Below are 20,421 nucleotides of genomic sequence, written 5' to 3' on the forward strand. Positions count from 1 at the left end.
TTGGGAGACAAGAGGTTTATTCTTGTCTGTGTATTTTTAGGGAAAAGTGAGTGTCTCGTTGATTTATAAAGGTTTTCAGGGATGGTGTAAAGTTTAAATTGCACACTAGACCCTGTTAAATGATTGGTTTGGTAATGTAGAAGAAATGCTGCTGGGGTTTTTTTCCCCCCCCCCTTCAAACTAATCTGTGGTTTTTATTTTTTGGCTCATGTTGATGGGAAAGTGGTGGCAATATAATTTAAAAACACTTACTTTCTCATATACTAATATATGAAGTTGAAACATTTTGTGTGTGTGTGTATGTGTGTATAAATGCCTCATGGACTCCTTTTTATGAATAGCTTTCAGATTGTATCTAAGAAATCGTGAGCTTTAGCAGAGTCTCCTTTGACTAGAACTGCTTGGGTTTTTATTTTGGTCTTTCACATGAGATTGGGAGATGGGGAATGAGAAGATCCATGCTATGTGAGTTAGCTTTTTCCCTTTGTTTATTTCACGATTTCTTTCCTTTCTTCAAGGATATTTTGAATATTTGTAAACAGGACAAAAACACAGACTGGAAAGAAAATCTGGAGGGAGAAAGTCCAATTTTAGGATTAATAGTCTTGTTTGTGTAAAATGAGATAGAGATCTGGTTTTATTCTCCTGTGTGAAGGTCCACACTTTATAAAGATTTTACTGTCATCCCACCTCCCCTCCTCAGCTGTGCCAGGCATGTTTCTAGCAAGGTGCGAACTGGGTAAGAAATGCACAGCTGTTACTTATCAAGATAAGGCATGGAACCACTTTTCAGTTCTTGGAAAGAACATAACATACTTCACTCTCCTTAATTCTTATATTTAATGAATCCTTATTTTAACTTCTTACCCACTCAGTATTCATTTAAAATTAGATTTTAACTTATTTACTTTTATTTGCATAGCATATGTCAGTGATAGAGATATTTATTCTTGTCTGTGTATTTTTAGAATTCTAGAACTTCGTTTAAATTCCAAGTTCTAGAATTCTCTTCCAGTTTGTGTAAAAAAAAAATTTTTTTTTTTTTTTTTTAATTTTTTTAGATTGAGCCTCGCTCTGTCACCCAGGGTGGAGTACAGTGGCGTGATCTCTACTTACTGCAACCTCCCCCTCCTGGGCTCAAGCAGTTCTGCCTCAGCCTTTCAAGTAGCTGGGATTATAAGTGCCCAATACCATGCCTGCCTAATTTTTGTATTTTTAGTAGGGACAGGGTTTCACCATGTTGGCTGGCTAGTTTCGAACTCCTGACCTCAAGTGATCCTCCCACCTTGGCCTCCCAAAGGGCTGCCATTACAGGCATGAGCCACAATGCCCAGCCTCAGTTTGTGTTACTCTAAGAATGAGATTTTGATACGGTGTTTGATCAGCAAGTTTTCCAGACCTTTTTCAGTTGCCTCAGGAAACTTATTGAGACAAAGGCTAGGATTCAACATCCATATATCAAACAAATATAATACAAATAGCCTAGGTTTAATAAAGGAATGCATTTCTTACTTGCATATATTTGAATTAATAAAACTCCTGTCTGCATAAATTACATCAAAAAAAGATGCATAATCAGAGTTCTTTTGGTCTACACTGTTCCTGTACTGATGCTTTACGAAGTTGATAGGAGAAGTAGTCCTAGTTTGCTATAAATTAATAAGAAAGCAGATTTATAGACTTTTGTTGGTAGTAACTAACCTCTCTAGCCTTCCATGCTGAAGATTCCCTTTGAGGAGGTCATTCAGCTGATTTTAATGTTACTTGCTCATTAGTTGTGCTTTATTTATCCTTCTAAGTTTATTCCAGTCTTGCAGTTGATCTATAAGGTGACAGAACGTTGTTTTGTCAGAACCAAGGAACCAAGGAAGTGTGAGCATCAGTGGTTAGGTTAGAGTAGCAGTTCTCAACCTTTGGTTCTAGACTCCTTTACACTCTTAAATTCCTAAGGAGTACAGAAGGTTTATGTGGGTTATATCTACCAGTTAGAAGTATTACAAATTAAAACTGAAGAGTTCTTAAAATATTTAATTTAAAAATAAAAATAAACTTACATTATTTTACATAACATTATTAAATACATTTTCAAAAATAGTGAGAAGAGCTAAACGTTTTTGCAGACATCTTTGTTATGATTTAGTGGAAGATAGATTCTCATATCTCCTTATGCATTTGATCTGCAACATCATCACACATCATTTAGCTTCTGAAAAACTCTGCCGTACAGTTGTGAGAAAATGAGAATGAAAAAGGCAAGTAGCCTCTTAGTATTATTTTGAAAATAGTTTTGATCTCCTAAAATAGTTTAGATTCCCTAAAGAGATCTTGGGAATGAATTTGAGGACCTGTGGCCTAGGGATTTCTAAACTAGATTTAGGCATTTGTAAGACATTTCTCAAATTGTTTGACTATCATTAATGTATGTCTTACAGGTGCTGAGAATGCTTGAGAATATCACTTAAAGACAACTTAAGACATGTGGGCATGTTAATGCTCTTGCTATTTTAACAATTTGAGATTTTCCTTTTTTTTTTTTTTAAATGTCATACTTGTCAAGGTAAATATCAGTTGAGATTGATTTTAATTGGGAGTCCATTAAGTTTTTAGATTATTTGTGACACTTGACATCTTTATGGTATAAAATCATCCCATTCAAGAAATATATTGAGGTTTAAGCACTTGAGTGCTAGATATTTTTCTAGATGCTAGAAATATATTTGTGAACAAATAAGTAATATGATTTGCCTCTCCATTTAGTTGGTTAATTTATTCGTGTAACAGTAAAATATTACTATTTTCTTCATTTTAATCTTTAGGATTTGGCTTTTCCCAGGTATCTTAGAATTTTGGTTACGGTTAATGTAATCATTTCTCCCCCCACTCCCACTTTTTTTTTGGTAAATAGTAAAGCTTTTTTTTTTCCCTTCCCTCCTTCTTTTCTGTTTAGAGACAGGAACTCACTCTGTCACGCAGGCTAGAGTGCAATGGTGTGATCATTGTTCACTCCAACCTTGAACTCCTGGACTGAAGCAGTCTTCCCTCCCCAGTAGCTAGGACTGCAGATATGCACCACTGTACTCAGTTAATTTAAATTTTTTTTTTGGTAGAGATGGGATCTTGCTGTGTTGCCTAGGCTGGTCTTGAACTCCTGGCCTCAAGCTATCCTTCTGTCTTAGCCTCCCGAAGTGCTGGGATTACAGGCATAAGCCACTGCACCCAGCTTGGGTTGTATTTTTGTTGTTGGGTTGTGAGAGGTCTTGCTCTAGTCTGGATACTAGATCCTTATCAGATAGATGATTTGCAAATACGTTCTCTTATTCTGTGGGTGGTTTTTTCACTGCCTTAGTTTCTTTTTCACAAAGTTTTTTTATTTTGTGGAAGTCCAGTTTATTTTTTTCTGTTGCTTGTATTTCTGTGTATCTAAGAGAATCCGTTGCTAAATCCAAGATCTTGAAGATTTACAAATATGTTTTCTTAAGAGTTTTGTTGCCAGTTGGGGGCAATGGCTCACTCCTGTAATCCCAGCACTATAGGGGGGCTGAGGCGGGTAGATCACCTCAGGTCAGGGGTTCGAAACAGCCTGGCCAACATAATGAAACCCCATCTCTAGTAAAAATACAAAAATTAGCTGAGCATGATGATGGGTGCCTATTACCAGTTACTCAGGAGGCTGAGGCAGGAGAATCACTTGAACTTGTGAGGCAGAGGTTGCAGTGAGCCAAGATCGTGCCGCTGCATTCCAGGCTAGCTGACAGAGCAAGACTCCGTCTGAAAAAAAAAAAAAAAAAAAAAGGTTTTATTGCCTTACCTCTTGCATTTTGGTCTTTGTTCCAGTTTGAGTTAATTGTTGTATATGTTATGATGTAGTGGTTCATCTGCATTCTTTTATATATGGATATCCAGTTGTTCTAGTACCATATGTTGAGGAGGAGATTTCTTTCCTTATTGAAAGGTTTTGGCACCCTTGTCAGATTGTTAGGTTCTAGATATATGAATTTATTTTTGGACTTTAAATTTTATTTCTTTGGTCTGTATGTCTGAGTCTATGTTGGCACCACAGTTTGTTTTTTGTTTGTATGTGTGTGTGTTTTCTTTTTGTTGAGACGAAGTTTCACTGTCACCCAGGCTGGAGTGCAGCAGCGTGACCTCCGCTCATTGCAACTTCTGTCTCCTGGGTTCAAGCGATTCTTCTGCCTCAGCCTCCTGAGTAGCTGGGATTTTAGGCACCACCGTGCCTGGCTAATTTTTGTGTTTTTAGTAGAGACGGGGTTTCACCATGTTGGCCAGGCTGGTTGCAAACTCCTGACCTCAAATGATTCACCTGCTTCAGCTTCCCAAAGTATCGGGATAACAGGTGTGAGCCAGCATGTCCAGCTGGCACCACAGTTTTGATTATTGTAGTGTGAATTTCCTTAAATGAAAAATTTCGAACACATACAAAAGTAGAATAATCAACCAACATATGTCCATGACCCAGGTTCAAATTCATTCATAAATGATCTCATTTCATCTACATTCTGCCCCCTCCCTTCTTTTCTCCATTATCTTGATACAATCTCAGACATTTGTAAATATTTCAAGAAATTACATAATCCATTATAAGAAATGTTTGTATCTTAAATATTGATTTTTAAAAGTGGCACATTTCATTCATTTGGAAAATTCAAATACAGTAGAATCTTTGTGTTGTCAGATAAATGAAACGTCATTATACTTTTTCAGAGGGATTTTTAAAACTGGTGTGTGAATTTATTGCTTCAGAAAAATTCCATTTGGAAGTTTTGTGATCAAAAGTACAGTAGTCATTATAGTGTTAGGCATGTTTTTTATTAAACTGCTGCATTGAAACTGGTTAGCTTTGCCTGTTGTATGAGAGGTTGTGACTGCCATTTCAGAATAGTACTTTTTTCCTATTTATTAGTGCCTATTTGGAATGTCTAACATGCAGCTTGGCATGGTAGTGACTCGTACCTGTAATTGCAGAACTTTGGGAGGCTGAGGCAGTAGGATCAGTTGAGCCTAGGAGTTGGAGACCAGCTTGGCCAACACAGTAAAACCCTGTCTCTACCAAAAATACAAAAAATTAGCCAAGTGTATTGGTGCACGCCTGTAATGCCAGTTACTTGGAAGGTTGAGGCACGAGAATCACTTGAATGAACCTGGGAGGTGGAGGTTGCAGTGAGCCAAGATTGTACCAGTGTACTCCAGCCTGGGCAATAGAGCGAGACTGTCTCAAAAAATAAAAAAGAATGGAATGTCTAACAAGCCTTGCTGGTTGCTACTTGTAGAAGATAGGTAGGTGGGTGGGGTGTGGTGGTTCATGTCTGTAATCCCAGCACTTTGGGAGGCTGAAGCAGGATGATTGCTTGAGGCTAGGAGTTTGAGACCAGCCTATGCAACATGGGGACACCCTGTCTTTACCCCCTTAAAAAACAGCTGGGTGTGGAGGGCATGTGCCTGTGGTCTTAGCTACTAAGGAGGCTAAGATGGAAGGATTCTTGAACCTTCGGAGGTCAAGGCTGCAGTGAGCCATGTTTGTGCCAGTACACTCCAGCCTGGGTGACAGAGCTAGACCCTGTCTCAAAACAACAACAACAACAACAACAACAACAACAAACGGAGTTTTCTGTTCTCAAAGGGTGTTACATTTTAATGTAGCAAATAGGCATATGCACAGATAATACAGAGTAAAGTAATGAAGGGAGAAAATGGGGTTTGGGTTAAGTATGGGAGTACTACCCTTGAGATTTCACATTTGCCTCTTAAAGTTATTGTTTACATGTCTTTAAAATCCTGTTCTGGTTAAATTTTGCAATCAAGAGAGCATGCAGATAGGAAGGAAGGAAAGTATGCTGTTTGTTTCTGTGTCTCTAGAATACTAAGGGTGACCATGAGGAATATTTGAGATCTTCAGTTGCTACTGTATTGCCAATAATTTCTTACACAGGTGCAGCGAGACCATTCTAATGATGGTGGTGTTCAGCAATTTGGTTATTCAGAAATCTGGTCTTAAGAGTGGTTGTCTACGTAAAAATTTTTGTTAAAATTTATTAGTAATTATTAGTTTGTTAATATTAATGATTTATTAATATTTACAGTGCCAGGCACTGTACAAGTTAGGTGGGAAAAATCCTTAAGGATCAGAGTTAACTTCTGTGGAGTACAGAGACTGAATTTGCTTCAGTGTTTACCATGTGATCAGTTATTTTAGAACATAAGTTGTATCTTAAGGTGTTTATTGAGAATGTGGATCTGAATTTTTAACAATATTATATGTATCTCTAGACAATCCTAAATATAAACTTGTATCTCTGTAATTATGAAACCCAAAATATTCTTTTATTATTTATTTTGTTGAGACAGGATTCTACCCTGTTGCCCAGGCTGGAATGCAGTGGTCTGATCATACCTCACTGCAGCCTTGATTTCCTGGGCTCAAGTGATCCTCCGACCTCAACCTCCTGAGTATCTGGGACTACAGATGCATGCCACCATGCCCAGATAATTTTTTTGATTTTTAGTAGAGATGAGGTCTTTCTATATTGCTCAGGCTGGTCTCGAACTCCTGAACTCAAGTGATCCTCCTGACTCAGCCTCTCAAAGTGTTGGGATTATAGGCATGAGCCACTGTGCCAGGCCCTAAAATAGTCTTATATCAAATAGTAACAAGTATAAAAGTTTGCAAAGTTTTAATCTGCAGCATTGATTTGAAAGATGATGCCACTTTGTTGAATCTAAATCAGTGCTTCTCAAACTTTGTTCACTTGGGGATCTTGTTAGAATGGAGATTTTCATTCAATACGTCTGTGGTGGGTGTCTGAGATTCTGAATTTTTCAATGTTTTTTAACAAGCCTGAGATTTTGCATTTTCAACAAGGTGATGATACTGATGCTGCTTGTCCTATAACTATACTTTGAGTAGCAGGATCTAAATGACCATTTCCATTGTGAATATATTGCCTTTTATAATGGATTTCTTTTGAGTTCAGCATGCCCGTACTAGTAAGAGCTCAATTCTTCTGATACTTTTTTTCTGATTCGAACTAATAATTTTGAGCTTTTTATCACAGTATCTTCTCTTGACAAGAAGTTTTAATTTACCTGTTAAATGTGCATCTGATCTTTTTTATTAACCTGAAACAGTTTTAGGGGGTGAGGGTTGTAAACAAAAGTTTAGGTTGATGTTCTTTAACAGTATACTGTGATAAGGTGGCTATCCATGTTCATCTTAAATCTTTATTATCAAATTAAAATTTAAAACAGATAAAACAGAATTTACTAGAGAGAATTTTGAAGCTTCTGAAATCCCTGCAACTCTGTGTTCCTCCCCACTTAATCGAGTTTGTAAAAGCTGTACCGATTTGATAGTTAGACATACTAGAATCTGTAATACATATGAACTTAGTATGTATATGGAGGGGTCTACAAGGTTTATATTCTCATCAAATTAATGTATCTGAGATTTAGAAAATAAAGGATTAGGTTTAATTTTGTAGAAGGTGATAAGATATACATATCCTTTGCATTGCATTGTATAATATAGTAGCAGTGTGGTTGCATATTCCCTTTAAAGGAGTCAAATTTTTATAAGGACGCTGTAAGCTGGGAGGGTTTTCTTTTGAGACATAGTTCTCAACTTACTGATTGTGGTAATTGTGACAGAACTTCATTAAGGGAGTGGAGAGTGAGAACTGTTGGGATTTGTGGTTATAAGTGGTGAGAGCCACTGAGGAGCAATGACTGCCAGGCTTTCCCTTCTTTTGTCTTGTTTTTCCTCTTTTTATACATAGCTGTTGAAGATCAAGGATGTTCTGGGTAAGAAGATGAACGCTAAGAAGATGAGACGTCAGAAGGCCACCTGTAGAAAAGATGGGACTGGATTTTCCCGTTTCTCTTACTGCAGCTGTTACTGCTGAGATAGAGTTAAGAATAAAGAAAAGGATTCCCTCTTATGCTCTTCTTGTTTACTATTAAGAATTTTGGCGGGGGATGGGTGGTAGAAGCCAAAGTAAGTGCAAAGGGGCAGCAACAGGGTTATATGTGACTTATCCTTCCTTTAGCACTTTGAGGTTTTGGACAATTTGTCCATCAACTTGGGGGTGGGGAAGGGGGAAGGAGGAAGGAGTGGTGTAGTGTGGATTTTACTCTTCTACCAACATGCTTTGCATCGCTATAGGCGCTGGTATTGATTAGGAGTAGGAAGAAATATGGGGATGCTTCAGTTATTGCCTCATAACAAGTCATCCTGAACAGTGACTTAAAACAGGAAAACTTTGTGATTATTTTTTATGATTCTGGAGGTTGACTGGGCTTAAATCAACTGGCGTTGTCAGCTGGAGCATCTCTATTTGATCTCTGCTCCTGACCTGGACATCTCCATTTGCTTAGCAGTGAGCATTCCAAGAGACAGGAAACTGCCAAGTTAAGGCCTAGGCCCAGAAACTGTAAGTTCTGTCATTCTTTTTAGCAAGCAGTCATACAACCCCCACATTAAACGAGATAGACCTACAGGTCTCAAAGAGTGTCAGAGAAATGTTGGGCCAGGTTTTAAAACCTCTGCAGTGAATAAAGAGGCATTGGAGAAGAGAGATTGGTAGAAAGGAATCTTAGCCATCTTGGAGATTTTGAAGTGTGGAATAATTTGGAAAGGAGTTGGATTTCCTGTGTTTCTTGTGTAACTTTACATTCATTAGGCAATTTTTCAGTGGAAAATACCCGTCATTATCAAATGAGATTTGCTAAGTTTGGAATTCAGAGGAGAGTTATACATGAAGTTAATTTACTTTTTTTCAGTGAACAGTTTTTGGTTTTTTTTTTTGTAATATGTGTCTTGAAAAGGCTTTGTACCATATTGGTCTCAAGATGAAGTACGTGTCTTATTTTTTATTTTTATATATGATTTTTATTTAATTCCAAAAGCCAGACACCAAAGTTGAGTACATACCTGCATACACAATAAAGAAATACTGTTTTTGTACAACTGAAAAAATACAAGTTGTATTTTGTTTTTGTTTTTGTTTGTTTTTGAGACGGAGTTTCGCTCTTGTTGCCCAGGCTGGAGTGCAATGGCGCGATCTCGGCTCACCGCAACCTCCGCCTCCTGGGTTCAGGCAATTCTCCTGCCTCAGCCTCCTGAGTAGCTGGGATTACAGGCACGCGCCACCATGCCCAGCTGATTTTTAGTATTTTTAGTAGAGACAGGGTTTCACCATGTTGACCAGGATGGTCTCGATCTCTTGACCTCGTGATCCACCCGCCTCGGCCTCCCAAAGTGCTGGGATTACAGGCTTGAGCCACCGCGCCCGGCTGTATTTTGTTCTTGATGCATAATAATTATACATATTTATGGGGTACAGTGTGATATTTTGATATCTGTATCCATTGTGTAATGATCAAATCGGGACAATTACCACATCTACCACCTCAAACACTTGTCATTTCTTTGTGGTAAAAACATTCCAAATTATCTCTTCTAGCTATTTTGAAGTATAATACATTATTGTTAACTATAGTCATCCTACTGTGAAGTAGAACACCCAAAGTTATTCTCCTAACTGTAACTTTTTACCTGTTGATGAACCTCTTCCCATTTCCCCTCTTTCCTACTCTTCCCAGACTCTGGTAATCATAATTCTACTCTCCACTTCTATGAAGTCAACTTTTTTTGATTCCAGATGTGAATGAGATCATGCAGCATTTTGTCTTTCTGCTAAATAAAATATGGCATATTTTATTTAACGTAATTGCATCCCAGTTCATATATGTTGTCACAGAATTACAGGATTTCATTCTTTTTTGTGGCTGAATAGTATTCCCACTGTGTATTCATACATTTTCTTTATCCATTTATCTGTTGATGGACGTTTAGGTTGATTCCATATGTTGGCTATTGTGAACAGTGCTGCAGTAAATGTAGGAGTGTAAATATTTCTTCAGCACAGCAATGTCATTTCCTTTGGATATATACGCAGTAGTGGAATTGTTGGATTATATGATAGTTCTTTTTTTTTTTTTTGAGGAACCTCTGTAATGTCGCTAATGACTGTACTAATTTATATTTCCATCAGCAGTGTATAATAGTTCCCCTTTCTCCATATCCTCACCATATTTTTTTGTCTTTTTAATAAAAGCCAGTCTAACTAAGGTGAGGTGATAGCTCATTGTAGTTTTGATTTGCATTTTCCTGATGATTAGTAAACATTGAGTGTTTTTTTCATATACCTGGTGCCCATTTTTATGTCTTCCTTTGAGAAATGTCTATTCTGATCTTCTGCCAATCATTTAGTTGGATTGTTTGCTTTTTGACTATTGTTGTTTTGAGTTCCATATGTATTCTGGATATTAACCCCTTATTAGATGCATAGTTTGTGAATATTTTCTCCTGTTCTATAGACTCTCTTTTCACTCTATTGGCTGTTTTCTTTGTCGTATTTGTTAATTTTTGCTTTTGTTGCCTGAGCTTTTCAGGTCTTACTCAAACAATGTCATAAAGTATCTCTCCTGTTTTCTTCTAATAGTTTCATAGTTTTGGGTTTTACATTTAAGTCTTTAATTAATTTGAGTTGATTTTTGTTAAGTGGTGAGAGACACTAATGAAGAAATAAAGAATAGATAACATTTTAAAAAGACTCCTTCATTAAACATTAACTCCACATACTGTATTTAGTAGAAATTAAGATACTAGAAAAATATTAGAGATTTGTTGTTCTTTTTGTAACTTATAAAAATGCATAAATGGGCCAGGCATAGTGGCTCACAAAGGCAGGTGGATCAGTTGAGCCCAGTAGTGACTGTAGTTTTCATGTTTTATTTTTGGTCACTGTAGTTTTGCTTTTTCTAGAAATTTATATAAATAGGATGATAAAGTACGTAGTCTTTGTTGGCTGACCTGGTTTCACTTAGTACAGTATGATTTTGAGACTCATCTATGTTAGTGCTTGTAGCATTAGTTCTTTTTTATTACCCAGTAGTATTATTCCATCATTGCCTGGATATATGACATTTTGTTTATAAATTATCTGGTAGGTGGGTATTTGGATTGTTTCCAGCTTTTCCTGATTTTGAATAAAGCTGCAATGAACATTTGAGTTTAAGTCTTTGTGTGGACATGTGTTTTCATTTCTCTTTAGGTAAATACCTAGGAGTGGGATTAGGAGTGGGATTGCTGGGTCATATGGTAAGTGTGTATTTAACAAGAAGCTGTTAAACTCTCTTCCAAAGTAGCTGTGCCATTTTTGTGTTCCCTCTAGGGATGTATGTGTTCCAGTTACTCTATATCCTGTCTCAACACTTGGTATTACCAATTATTAATTTTAGTATTTCTAGTGGCTGTGTAGTGACAGCTCATTGTGGTTTGTTTGTTTGTTTGTTTGTTTTTTTGAGATGGAGTCTTACTCTTGTCACCAGGCTGGAGCGCAGTGGCACAATCTTGGCTCACTGCAAACTTCATTTCCCAGGTTCAAGCAATTCCCCTGTCTCAGCCTCTCTAGTAGCTGGATTACAGTCATGAGCCACCATGCCCAGCTACTTTTTGTATTTTTAGTAGAGATGGAGTTTCATCTTGTTGGCCAGGCTGATCTCAAACACCTGACCTCAAGTGATCCACCCGCCTCAGCGTACCAAAGTGCTGGGATTACAGAGGTAAGCCCTCATGCCCTGCCCTTATTGTGGCTTTAATTTACATTTCCATACTATTGGTAACATCCTGTCATGTGTGTGTTATTCTTTCATCTTATTGCTTATGTGTCTGTTCAAATCACTTTCCCATTTAAAAAATTGTGTGTTTTTTTTTTCCCATAGGCAAATCCTTTGTGAGATACATGTATTGCAGATATTTTCTCTCACTCTTTGTCTTGGCTTTTCATTTTCCTAATTGTGTCTTTTTTGTTGTTGTTGTTTTTGAGACCTTTTGAGTCTTGCTCTGTTGCTCAGGCTGCAATACAGTGGCTCTCATGCCTTAACTTCCTGAATAGCTGGGATTACAGGCATGTACCACCACACTTGGATAATTTTATTTTCTATTTTTATTAGAAAAGGATTTCACTTTATTGGTCAGGGTGGTCGCAAACTTCTGGCCTCAAGTGATCCACCCAACCTCCCAAAGAGCTAGGAATACAGGCGTGAGCCACTGTGCCTGGCCTATTTTGTTAATGGTGTCTTTTTTTTAAGTTAAACTTTTATTTCAAGATTATTATAGATTCATATGCAGTTGAGACAGCTCTTACTCTGTTGTTCAAGCTGGAGTGCAGTGGCACAATCATGGCTCACTGTAACCTCCCTCTCCCAGGCTCTCCATCCTCCCATCCTAGCTATTGGAGTAGCTGAGAGTACAGGCATATGCCACCATGCCTGACTAATTCTGTCTGTCTCTGTCTTGCTCTGTCACCCAGCTGGAGTGCGGTGGTGTGATCTCTGTTCACTGCAATCTCTGCCTCCTGAGTTTAAGTGATTCTTCTGCCTCCGCCTCCTGAGTAGCTGGGACTATAGGCACGCACCATTATACCCGCCTAATTTTTGTATTTTCAGTAGAGACGGGGTTTTGTCATATTGGCCAGGCTTGTCTTGGCCAATATGGTGAAACTCCTGACCTCGTGATTTGCCGGCTTCGGCCTCCCAAAGTGCTGGAATTACTGGTGTGAGCCACTGTGCCTGGCCTGCCTGGCTAATTTTTTTGTAGTATTTGTGGAGATGGGGCCCAGGCTGGTCTAGAACTTCTGGATTCAAACAGCCTATCCACTGAGGGATTCCGGAAGTGCTGGGATTACAGGCGTGAGCCACTGTGCCCAGCCATTACCCAGATAATGACATTGATACAATTCACTGATTGTATTCAGGTTTGCTCGGTTTCATTTATACTCATTGTATTTGTGTGTATGTTTATATATTTAGTTCTGTACAATATTATTATATATGTAGGTTTGTATATTTGTTACACAGTCAAGATGAAGAACATCAGTGCAAAAATCCCTCATGTTGTTCATTTGTTACCACCTCCTTTCTGTACTCCCCAACTCAAGACACACCTCACCTTCTCTAACCTGAAGTGTCTTCTACATTTCTAAAGTTTTGTCCTTTCAAAAATGTTGTATTAGTGGAATTAAGTATGTATGTGACCTTTTGAGGTTGGCTTCTTTCTACTCAGCCTAATTCTCTTGAGAGGTATCCAAGTTCTTGCATATATCAATGGGTCATTCCATTTTATTGATGAATAATATTCATGGAATGGGAATGAACTATGGTCTATTCAGCCATTCACCTATTAAAGGATGTGTGAGATATTTCCAATTTTTGGCTATTGAAAATAAAACTCTATGAACTTTCTACAAGTTTCTCCATGAACATAAATTTTTGTTATTTAGGTATAAATGTGCAAGTACATTTTTAGTTTTTCAAGAAATTGATATTTTCCAGAGTGGCATTGCCGTTTTATATTTCTACCAGCAGTGTATGAATTTTCCATTTCCTTTCTATTTTTACCAGTATTGGTCATTATCACTATTATGGGGGAGGAGGGCATTCTGATTGATATGTGGTGAATTGTATGTAGCGATATCCCCTTGTGGTTTTAACTTGTATTTCCCAAATAACAAATGATGTGGATGTTTATTTGCTATCTATATATCTTCAGTGGAATGTCTTTTCATGCCTTATGCCCATTTTTAATTGTTTGGATTTATTTTACTGTTGAGTTTTGAGCACTGTTTGTTAAAGAGGCTATCCTTCTCTGCTTTTGCACCTTTGTCAAAAATTAATTTGTTGTACTTATTTTTTGAGATGGTGTGGTATCTCCCTCTGTTGCCCAGGCTGGAGTGCTGCAGTGGTGCTGTCTCATCTCACTACAACTTCCACATCCCAGGTTCTAGAGATTTTCTGTCTCCCAAGTTCAAGTGATTCTCCTGCCTCAGCCTCCGTAGTAGCTGGGATTACAGGCACATGCCACCATGCCCAGCTAAATTTTTTTGTATTTTTGGTAGAGACAGGGTTTCACCATGTTGGCCAGGCTGGTCTCGAACTCCTGACCTCAGGTAAACCACCCCCCTCGGCCTCCCAAAGTGCTGGGATTACAGGCATGAGCCACCATGCCTAGCCTCCCCTCTCAGTTTTTAAAAAATTAATTTACAGACGTTTTAGATTGTGAAGATATTGCAGAGTCTCCATATGCCCCACACCTTGTTTCAATCGAAGAACCATTATTAAGTGAAATGCATACTTTGTAGATTTCCTTAGTTTTTCTCTACTGTCCTGTATCTGTTCCAGGATCCTATACAGGATACCGCATTACATTTAGTAGTCATTTATCCTTAGGTCTGTCTTACCTGTGATAGTTTCTCAGATTTCATTATATTACTCATCTAACATGTTGATCACTTGGCTGAGGCTGTCTTTGTCAGATTTCTTCATTAAAAGGTTACTCTTTTCTTCCTCTTTCTATATTGTACTCTTTGGAATGAAATCATTGTACACAGCTCAAAGTTTAGGAGTGGAAAATTATGTTCCACTTCCTTGAGGGTGGAATTTATTTAGCTTTCTTCTGCACATATTTGTCTCTTACACATTTATTTAATCATTTCTGTTAGTGTGACTTGTGGAATTATTTCATACTTTATAATTTAATATTGTTAATTTGTTCTTCTAATTAATTAACATATTAATTTGTTGCCCCCATTGACCATGGGGAGCTCTTTCAGTTAGTTGGCTTGTGTCCCTCTGTCATAGACTCAACATTGTGTGTGTGTTTTTTGTGTTTTGGCATTTTCTTATTTGTGTGTTTGTTTTCTGTTTTTAAATCACTTCATCACTTCTACCATTACACAGTGCTCCAGGCTTATTTTATCTATGTCCAGCCCCATTCCTAGAATAAGCCATTTTGCTTTCTTACCGGGAATTGGTATTGTCGGTTTGTTGGATTTTAGCAATTCTGATATGTATGTACTACTGTCTTCTTGTTTTAATTTGCATTTCCCCATTGACAAATGATGATAGGCATCTTTCATCCACTCCCCCTGCCTATAATTTGACAAGGTAACTGCCCATATTTTATTTGGGCTGTTGTTGAGTTTTAAGTGTTCTCTGTGTATTTTGGATACAGGTCTTACAGCTAGTAGTGCTTTGCAAATATTTCTTTCAGTCTGTGGTTAGTGTTTTTATTTTATTACTAGTATCCTTCTCAGAGTTCTATTTCTGGGCTGCCTCTTCTGTTGCATTTATCTGTGTGTCTCTTCTTCAGCAGTATTACACTGTCTTGATAGTAGCTTTATAATAAATCTTAAAATTGAGTAACGAGTCTTGCAGCTTTACTCTTCAGTATTATGTTTACTTACGCTAAGTCTTTTGCCTTTCTATGTCAACTGTAGGAAGTTCAGTACACATTGAATTTCATAGCTATGTTTGAATTTTTCAAGCAAGTAATAAACTAGATTATTTCCCATTTTTTCTAGGAAGACAGTAGAATCTGGTATTAAAATTTGGGCTTGAATTCTTGGTGTGCTACTTTAGGTGGGTGGCCTTTAAAAAATTACCATCTTTAAGAATAATTTCATGTAATTGTTATGAATATTAAGTAACAGCGTATATATTATGTCTAGGCATTGGTCAGCACAATGCCTGAATACAAGCATATTAAAAAACTGTTCGTCTTTTGTTGTTAACCAGAAGAAGCATTTTAGACTTAATAGTGTATAAATGTAGCCCTGTACACTGTTATCCAAGAGATGTTTATTGGTGAATTCTCCAGAAATATAGCTAACTGCAAGAAGATTCTTTTTTTTTTTTTTTTTTTTTTTTTTTGAGACGGAGTTTCACTCCTGTTACCCAGGCTGGAGTGCAATGGCGCGATCTCGGCTCACCGCACCCTCCGCCTCCTGGGTTCAGGCAATTCTCCTGCCTCAGCCTCCTGAGTAGCTGGGATTACAGGCACGCGCCACCATGCCCAGCTAATTTTTTGGATTTTTAGTAAAGACGGGGTTTCACCATGTTGACCAGGATGGTCTCGATCTCTTGACCTTGTGATCCACCCGCCTCGGCCTCCCAAAGTGCTGGGATTACAGGCGTGAGCCACCGCGCCCGGCCTTAAGAAGATTCTTGAAGCTATTTTGATGAGGTGAATATAGTTTGGGTGAGGTGAGATAAATTTTTGGAAATGAGATGCCAGACTTCAACCTCCTCTTCTCATACAGTTGTCAAAAGCTGCTGTAGTGTGAAATGATGCCAGAGATGCCTTTAGGGGGATACTCCTGGGAGATGCTGGGGCAGAGTTATGTTCTTGTTAACTGATGAGACCTGAGACTTGTCCTTGAAATTTTTCTTACTCCCTTCTGTATACATCCTGTTGATCACTTAAGTGTTGTTGGTTTGATTCCCTTAATATTTAACTGATTTGTATTTTGCCTGCTACTGCTGCAAGTCAAGTGCTCATCATTTCTCATTACAGTTACTACAAAACCTTCCTAACTGTTCTCCTTGCTTCCTGACTAGTCAGGATTTAGCCCTGCCACTTATACCAGAGGTAGCATTCTAAAATGGTAACATTCTAAAATGCATTTTTTTTTTTTTTTTTTTTTTAAGACAGGGTTTCACTCAGTGGCACAGTTCTGGTTTACTACACCATCAACCTCCTGGGCTCAGGTGTTCTTCCCGCCTCAGCCTCCCAAGTAGCTGGAACAAGAGGAATGAGCCACCATGCCTGGCTAATTTTTATGTATATTTATAGAGACAGGGTTTCACCATGTTGACCAGGCTGATCTTGAACTCCTCAAGGGATCTGCGTGCCTCAGCCTCCCAAAGCACTGGGATTACAGGTCTGAGACACTGTATCAAGCCCTAAAATGCAAATTGGATTATGTTAGCAGAAGTAGACATCTGGCTGTAGAATAAGACTTCCTGGATTCAAATCCCATGTCTCTGAATTGTGTGATCCCAGGCAGATTCTCTATGCCTCAATTACTAGTTACTTCATCTATAAAGGAAGAAGAATAACAGTGTTCATACCTGGTGCACAATCACCTGGAAGTATTGCTGCTAAAAATATACTGTGTAGCTCCCATCCTCAGTTTCTGGTTCCCTATATCTTGGGTGGGATCGAGAAATATATAATGCACAAAAATTTCTTAGGTGGTTTGGGTAGCCTTTTGTGAGCCTTCTTGAGGCATAACACACCTTGTTTTCTTTAGGCTTTTGTACTTAACTATGTCTAGTATGTGTACCCCTTTGCTATGAAGCCTCTGATTTTCCCATTCTGGATTTGGTACTGTAGGAAGTCACCACTGTAGCAGATCAATGTCAAATTATCCAAAATATAGGAAGAAAAGGAAAACATTTAAGTTCTGGCCACCTATTTATAAAAGCACTAAGTTCTTTTACTTCAGGGCATTTAGCATTTTGCAATTTGTGGTTTACTGGGTTGCTGCCTGTCTTCCCTATTAAGCTCCTTAAGGCTAAATTCTATATTCTCAATGTCTTGTCATATAATCTTTTAATTATGTTTATCATATGGTTGGAAGTTACTTATTTTTAGAAATTTTCTTTACTGAAATAAAGCATCTCTTTACAAGGCGTTCATTATAAAGGCCATGTTACATGAGTTGTTTTCTTACTGTGCCATTTATTTGGATTCATTATTTTTAGAAATTTTCTTTACTGAAATAAAGCATCTCTTTACAAGGCGTTCATTATAAAGGCCATGTTACATGAGTTGTTTTCTTACTGTGCCATTTATTTGGATTCATGTGCCTTTGCTACTTGTGCATTTTAGACTGGACTTCCTTCATTTTCTGTAGGTTTTAGCTGAAACTTAACTCTGGTTTATTCCAAGTAATGTTGGTAGATAAGGACATTATAGGATGGGAACAGAAATGAACCCAAGTGTGAGCAGGTTTAATTCTGGATTTTTGGTTAAGTATTTTATTTAGTGAATCATTCCTAAATCATTTAGATTAGGATATGTAGTTTTGTTTTTCTTAGGACATCCAATCCTTGTGCATTTTAGTTTTCCCATAGGTACGATGAGATAATAGTCTAGATGATTGATCCCTAAACTTCCTTCCAACTCTGAAATTTCTGCTATTCCAGGTAAAAATGCAAAGGGGTCCAAATATTTAGGTGTTGTTATTGATAGTTGAGAAATAAGACTTGTTTTATGTTTTAATAGCTCTCCATTTTATAATTAAACTTCATTCAGACACACACACACACACAAACCCTTGGTATCTGCAAAAGTTAATTTCCTTTTCTTGATTACTCTGATTTTTTTCTGGAGCTTTTCATTGTCACTCTCCCTTATTTGAGTGTAATCCAGAAATTTCACTGAAGCAGATTCAGGGAGGCTGATAAGTAGATGTAACTTGTGTTGTCATGAAAGAACTTGCCAAATTATTTTATTCATTGTGCTGGTAATGCATGAAAAAGGTTAAAATGATAAAATTTTCTGTGTAATGAGTGATTATTTTGCTCTTGAGTAACCTTTAGGACCTCTTTGTTTTCATTTAAGTGCCAAGGATGAGATTGATCTTGATGCCTTGGCTGCAGAAATAGAAGGAGCTGGTGCTGCCAAAGAACAAGAGCCTCAAAAGTCAAAAGGGAAAAAGAAAAAAGAAAAAAAAAAGCAGGACTTTGAGTAAGTATATTTTAAATATATTTGATTTTTATTTGTTTTGGTACTAGATTCATTTAATAAAAGCATACCAGTGCTTCACAATGTATTTTAATCCTTTTCTAGTGAAGATGATATCCTGAAAGAACTAGAAGAATTGTCTTTGGAAGCTCAAGGCATCAAAGCTGACAGAGAAACTATTGCAGTGAAGGTGAAAGACAGATCTTTGTTACCTGTTCATGTTTCATATTCTGTTCTTGCTTTCCTACTCTTGTTGTTTTGGGGAGCTACATTTGGAAACTTTTGAACAGTGTACGGTATGTTAAAACTTCTATGGAATCTGATGCCAAAGGGAGAAATAGGAATGTAAAGGTATTTTATGGTATGTTGCTTCATCAAATTGGTACATTTGGAGATACGATGTAATCTCTCATCCCCACGTTCAGTTTTTCTCTATTGCTTCTTTTTTTATCCTTTGGATAAGCTTCATAGTAATTGGAAAATGATAGATATTTTTTCTTTTTTCAATTTGCCCCTTAGGCTTTGTAAAGTTAGTAAATGTGGACAGGTGATTAGTTCTTGTTTCAAGAGCCCTTGGATTCTGAAAGTTAAAATGAATGTGAGGCGTACCTGAGGCCAAAGCCAACCTCTCACGCTTGGTTGAATTTTATATTCCTGTGACAAAGACTTTGAAAAAGATTTTGAAATCATTTTGAGATTTTTTAAAATGTTTACTTAATGAAGCACATGACTCTGGTCTCAGTTATAATTCTGTTAATTTTTTCTAACAATGGAAATTTTTTAGCCAACAGAAAACAATGAAGAGTTCACCTCAAAACAAGATAAAAAAAAGAAAGGACAGAAGGGCAAAAAACAGAGTTTTGATGATAATGATAGTGAAGAATTGGAAGATAAAGATTCAAAATCAAAAAAAACTGCAAAACCAAAAGTGGAAACATACTCTGGGAGTGATGATGATGATGATTTTAATAAACTTCCTAAAAAAGCTAAAGGGAAAGCTCAAAAATCAAATAAGAAGTGGGATGGGTCTGAAGAGGATGAGGATAACAGTAACAAAATAAAAGAGCGTTCAAGAGTAAATTCTTCTGGTGAGAGTCTTGATGAATCAGATGAATTTTTGCAATCTAGAAAAGGACAGAAAAAAAATCAAAAAAACAAGCCAGGTCCTAATATAGAAAGTGAGAATGAAGATGATGACTCCTCCTTCAAAATTAAGACAGTGGCCCAAAAGAAAGCAGAAAAGAAGGAGCGCGAGAGAAAAAAGCGAGATGAAGAAAAAGCAAAACTGCGGAAGCTGAAAGAAAAAGAAGAATTAGAAACAGGTAAAAAGGATCAGAGTAAACAAAAAGAATCTCAGAGGAAATCTGAAGCAGAAACTGTAAAATCCAAAGTGACTCTTGATACTGGAGTAATCCCTGCCTCTGAAGAGAAAGCAGAGACTCCCACAGCTGCAGAAGGTTGGTTAATACTTTAGAGGAAAGAGCAAAAGGCTTTTGATTCACAGTGTAAGTTGTAATCATTATGCCCCAAGGTCATTTTGTTATTTGTCCATGGTTATAAAGGCACTTTATTGTAAGGAACCATCTGAAAAATTAAATCTAAGCATTCAACTTGATTTGCGTTGTTAAGCCTTTACGTACATAGTATAAATATCTTTCAAATAATTTACATACAGACTGAAATTTTTATAGAATTTCATTATGAAAACTATTTTTTTTGCTGTTGATAAAGACAATGGAAGTTACTTAATGAAAAATTTTTTCTTCCTTTCTAATAAGTCAATGTCAGATAATACTTGAATTCTTTCCTGTGTT

The 20,421-nt window shown here is 37.3% G+C and overlaps 1 protein-coding gene across 3 annotated transcripts in view; it reads left to right on the forward strand.

The window, feature by feature from the left end:
* Positions 1–20,421, forward strand: part of EIF5B (eukaryotic translation initiation factor 5B) — a 67,678-nt gene that overhangs the window by 2,206 nt on the left and 45,051 nt on the right. For all 3 annotated transcript variants that reach the window (XM_010352066.2, XM_010352067.2, XM_039463611.2), the window contains exons 2-4: positions 18,485–18,610; positions 18,713–18,797; positions 19,392–20,064. In XM_010352066.2, the coding sequence (XP_010350368.1) occupies positions 18,485–18,610; positions 18,713–18,797; positions 19,392–20,064 (884 nt within the window). The remainder of the gene's footprint in view (positions 1–18,484; positions 18,611–18,712; positions 18,798–19,391; positions 20,065–20,421) is intronic.

This window comes from Saimiri boliviensis, chromosome 1 (genome assembly GCF_048565385.1).
Source record: "Saimiri boliviensis isolate mSaiBol1 chromosome 1, mSaiBol1.pri, whole genome shotgun sequence".
Classification (NCBI taxonomy): domain Eukaryota; kingdom Metazoa; phylum Chordata; class Mammalia; order Primates; family Cebidae; genus Saimiri; species Saimiri boliviensis.